The sequence below is a fragment of the Sparus aurata genome, chromosome 4 (assembly GCF_900880675.1).
Source record: "Sparus aurata chromosome 4, fSpaAur1.1, whole genome shotgun sequence".
NCBI lineage: Eukaryota > Metazoa > Chordata > Actinopteri > Spariformes > Sparidae > Sparus > Sparus aurata.
The window spans coordinates 29704483-29709773 of NC_044190.1; the positions used below are offsets into that span (position 1 = coordinate 29704483).

The 5291-nt window shown below is 37.3% G+C and overlaps 1 protein-coding gene across 1 annotated transcript; it reads right to left on the reverse strand.

Annotated features, from left to right (window-relative positions):
- Positions 1-786: 786 nt before the first annotated feature.
- Positions 787-3392, reverse strand: LOC115579881 (uncharacterized). The gene is made up of 2 exons (XM_030413580.1): positions 2948-3392; positions 787-1945 (listed from the first exon to the last, which is right to left on the reverse strand). The coding sequence occupies exons 1-2, from the start codon at positions 3287-3289 to the stop codon at positions 1625-1627; spliced, it is 663 nt and encodes a 220-aa protein (XP_030269440.1). The 5' UTR covers positions 3290-3392; the 3' UTR covers positions 787-1624.
- Between the last annotated feature and the right edge of the window lie 1899 nt (positions 3393-5291).

Genomic DNA, 5291 nt, shown 5'->3' on the forward strand with positions numbered 1-5291 from the left:
GAGCTGGGTGGGGGGAGCAGAATGTTGACAAAATACAAGCAGCAGGAAGACAAGTAAGAGGGGCACTGACTTGTATTCATACGCCACACCCACAAATTAGCATAACACACTGTTCATATGAATGGAATACATGAAGACGTGAATGAAAACATACACGTTAGTGAACAGTGCTTTCTGCGACGGAGGAGGGTCGAGCCTGTCGTTAACAACCAATCCCTGACTGGGGATTGAACAGAGGGAGGTCCTACTTGAGACCAGTGATTGGTGTGTGTGTGTGTGTGTGTGTGTGTGTGTGTGTGTGTGTGTGTGTGTGTGTGTGTGTGTGTGTGTGTGTGTGGACATGAATGACTTTGCAGCTAAGACAATGAAATTGTATCACTGCAGTTAGAAAGTACTATCACTGAAATACAAGATAGAGCTGCTCAGAATTTCCTTTAAACCAACAAGTTACAAAGGATGAGCAGGGAAAGACACAAGAGGTCCATGTACAATTAGGTGGATGAAAAACACTGAATGGCAAAGTCAGCAATCTTTACAATGAAATGTGTACAGTCATACATGTATAAGTCTATAGTGTGCACTATAAATTAAAAGAAATTAAGATGCGTGTCTTTGAAATACTTGGTAGTAATTTATGATGATAATTTTGTATAGGTCGATCATTTGTGTAAATCTGTATCACAGACTGCACCCTTAATATAAAACACCAACCCATTTTATCAGCAGCTACCCTCAGATTTGAATATAGAACACCTTTTTGCAAAAATAACAAGAGGCGAAACTGTCTTTCAGGAGCAAAAAATATTTATTTGTAAAAAAATATATGGTAGAAATAACTCCTTTCTGAAAGATAAAGGAGACATATTTATGTACAATCATTGAGTTCTTTCTAATCTACAAAAATAATTTGGAGTGAAGCAGACAGTGCTGACAAGCAGATGATGAATTAACTAAATTGATGTGTGTTGGTACATCAGTGTTTATCTGGCAACACTATAATGCAAGGAGCAGTGATAAACTAAGTGTTAAAAGTTTTGATTTAAGGTGTAATCGGCATTTAAGCGTTCTGTATGCAAAAAATAAATTGAACTTTTTAACAGAAAAGTTAATAAACCAATGGCTCAAACAGATGTTCTTATTTTTCATTATGTAGAGTTACCAGGTTACACATCACACGTTTTGTCAAACCCAGCCCCAATTACATACAGATGTGTGGATAGAATATCACACATCTGTATGTAATTGGGGCTGGGTTTGACATGATGCAGTTTTATACAAACCACTAAAACATACAGCCTCAAAAAATTAGTATAATGAACATAATGAACTTTAAAAGGAAGCAGTTATTATGGCACTGTTGTTTTTGATAGTTTTTGATTTCACTGCACACGTGTAACTAACAATTCTAAAAATAAGGGTGTTTCCCTCCTCTACATTCAAAATGAGAGACACTTCTCTGTTTTCAAACCAACAGACAAAGGTCTTGATACATAGATGACTCCCTTCATATTTTTTGCAGTGGTTATCCCAAAAATAAATATTAAGAAGTTATAACGATTAAAAAAATATATTAACATGTTGAGTGCTTAATGAATGAGTGCTTTATTGCCTTCTGATGAGCCCTTTAGTCCTCAAACTCTGCAGCATACAGCACTTGCTGGAATTTCATCCGCACCTCCATCCTCTTTTTAATGGTGAGCCTCTTCAGTGAGGGCAGAAGGCTGAGCAGAAACAGTTCGTCTTCATCTCTGAGGCTGGTGAGGCCATCTGAAGGACTTATCTCAGTGTCTGTGGTGGTTTGCCTTTTACGTTTAAGAGGGACTCCTATCTCCTGGTGGCTGTTTGGAGAGGACTCCACGAGAGCAAAGCTTGTACTAACGACAGGCAGGGGAAGCTTCTCGTCTTTATCACGCTCTTTCTCCAGGTCATCACCGCTTCCAGCTCCCTGTGTGGTGTGAAAGCAGGATATAGTATTAGTGGTTTGCACAGACAATAACGCTTATAAAAACAAACTTCAATTTAAATGGTAATCACAGCCAAAGGCATCAAAGTTCCAGCAACTTTTACCTCCTACTGGAAACAGAAAAACAACGTTAAATTCATACTCTACTACATCTTGATTTTATTTTTGTTCAGTCTTAAGTTGTACTTTTTTCTTGGAATGAATTATGCTTGTGAATTTATATTTATTACTTATTCTGAAATAAAGTAAAAACAAAATTAAAAGGTATTACAACTGTATAATGTGTGGTAGGTAAGGTGTCTGTATCAAAAAAGCATTTGTACGTTGTGTATCTATTCTATAAAGGTGCACTATGCAGTTTGGAGGAAGACATTTTAATGCCAAAACAAATGAAATTAATAAAGTAAACAAACTCTTTTGGTATTAATGACTGAATAAAGTGAATAAACAAAGTGACCTGAGAAAAAACACAAATTCATACTGTTTTCCTTCAAATACTGTTCTACGGACCTGATTTTCCTCTAGGAACAGCTTGTTTATTCTGTTATGGATAAATAATGTCTTCTCCAAAACTACATAATGCCCCTTTAATCTAAGAACGACTGACAGGATTGTACACGTTTTGCTGTGTACGCCATGTGCTTTTATTTTGAAAACTAACCCGGATATCACGCAGATGTCAACTATGTGACTAGTGATGTTTTTATTCGCTTTGCACGTACTTCGCTTTGATAGCTTCATAGTTTACCGTTAGGGATATACAGCTATTGTTGCTTATGTATATAGCTATAGTGACAGACAATAAAACTTTAGACAGATACATTACTGAGTGAGTACGGTTAGCATATCGTTAGTAGTGGCTATATTTTCATATCTCGAGTTATAAATAATTAGCTAGACACGAGCTACGTGACTAATTAGTATATATAAACAGCGACGTGACTACGTGTGCGGTCAGCGATGGACTGGCAGGGTGACACACACCTCGTCTGTCTCCCCCACGCCAGCTCCTGGTCTGGGTTTGACGTAGGCGCTGAGCCAGGCCAGCTGGTTGTACAGCACCGGGATGGGCCTCTCCACCGGGTTCTCGTCGTCCGCCAGCAGACTGGAGTTTCTCTTGGCCATTCGCTTCTTCGCTTTACAGAACTTGTCGCGTAGATTTTTCCATTTCAGCTTCAACTCTTCCTCCGACTTCCCCATGTTCTCCGCGATTTCCTTCCACGACAAATGGCCCTTCATGTTGTCTTTGTAATCCCGCCGCGACTGGTCGTACAGATTCGGGTGTTCACGTATCAGGTCCGCCAGCTTCTTCTCGACAGTGTTCATTTTGTTCTCGTGTTTCTTTATTTCGTCGCGAAGTCCTTTCGTCCGCGGCCACCGATCGACGTTCGTCTTCCTCGCTGGGTATCGGTTGGCAGAAGGAAGTGCGAAACTCCATTAATTCAAAATAAAAGTTCTGTCATTGACGCCGTTATTATTATGATTATGAATGATCATAATTTCTTCTTCTTCTTCTTCTTCTTCTTCTTCTTCTTATTATTATTATTATTATTATTATTATTATTATTAATGATCATAATAACAATAATAATAATAATAATAATGATAATTATGATTATGATAATAATAATGATAATTATGATTATTATTAGTAGTAGTAGTAATAGATAGGACTTCCATATATTCACACTCTTTATATTTGTATTAGGCTATGTCTTAAGTATTTTTAGTATTGTTTGTAGTTTTGCCCCTACAGGCCACAGCAAATTCCTTTTATGTGTAAACTTACTTTGGCATTAAAAGTGATTCTAATTCTGATACAGTATAATTAAAGCACCAGCAAATATTAATTCAACAGGAAACAAAATGATGTAAGTATTATGTCCAACAGTTATTACTGTACAGCTCCCTGTAAAGCATACAACTGAAAATGCAATCTTACAAATCAAATACAAAAAATAGCTTGAAAGTTTGTCTGTGAAGCATTTTTACTCATGCTATTAACAGTCAATTAGTATGATAGTTGTTGGTCTTGTTGTATCTTGTTCTACATAACATGACTTAATGCCTCATCTATGTTTGAAAATTAGAAAGTTAATGTCAAGATGTACTTACACAAAAATTATGATCTGTGATCTTCAGCACTCTGACTTTTACTTAACAGTGCACTGTGCTTCCTGTCTGCTGACACTAGATGGAGTATTTTTCTTATTTCTTCTCACCTCTACTGATCTGCGGGGAATGAAAAGTTGTGGCAGTTGAATAAAACAGGGACCTTTGGTTCTGAGGTAGACACAATACTATCCTGGACATAATAATTAGAGAATAATTTTAGTATGCTTCTTCTCTGAGGACACAGTTAAGAGACTAGAAATGATGTGTGGCTGAGTGTGCTGGGTTGTCATTGTCCATAATGTTTTGCGATTATAGTATTTTATTCTTTATTTTCCGCCCTATGTATGTTTTTTGGGTTTAAAAATACTTTTTATCTATGCTACTGAAATATAGTAGTGGTAACGACACACCAGAAGTGCTGGTTATGGTACAAACTTCATAATTAACATAATTGCTATCAGGTGGTGGATGGCTTTTTTAAGTGCATGGTTTGTGAACATAAAGAAAATATCCTGAAAAAGTCCAATTGTTTGCCAGACATCGTTATAAATCTGTGTGTGGTTATACAGCTTTATGGCCAAGAGTGTTTCTTTCTTTTGAAGGATATGAATGGAATTGATTTGATGTGTAGACAGATATTGTGTTAAATTAACCACAATTATAAAAACCAAAGTATTTAAACTTGACTGATCTGTAGTCTTTATTTTGGCAGGTTTGGATCTTTCGGCCTGGGATAACGTATGATTATCAAAGGCCAGAATTTAAATGAAGGCTAATTTGAATAGTTTTTAAATGGTAACCACGTGGAGACTCCAGACAGGTGAGATGAATACTTACATCCCTGCATCAGATTTAATTTACATGTGAAGGCCAAGTTGCCGAGTTGCAAATCAAACAGCGTCTCTGCTGGGAGGCAGCCTAAGTGTCACCTGGAGGGTTCCTGATGTGGGACGGTACAGATTACAGGGACAGCACAATGGATAACACTAATTAGGAGGACGTCAGTTATTATCACAGAGATGTCACAAGTGATGGCACACCCAGTTTACAGGGACAATTACAGCACGACTGACTAGACTACTTACATAGGGTCTACAAGAGGTGGCACCCAGTTATTACTGGGATCCAGAAAGTCAAGTCACCTTCATTTAAACTGGAAAACACAAATTAAACAGGCAGCAGAAGTAATAGTTAGCAGTTTTGACTGATAACT

Bases quoted from the DNA above. Each gene is read 5' to 3' on its own strand.
- LOC115579881 (XM_030413580.1), bottom strand. From the start codon at position 3,289: ATGAACACTGTCGAGAAGAAGCTGGCGGACCTGATACGTGAACACCCG. The intron at 1,946-2,947 runs GTGTGTGTCACC...CACACCACACAG, and splicing joins GCGTGGGGGAGACAGACGAG to GGAGCTGGAAGCGGTGATGA.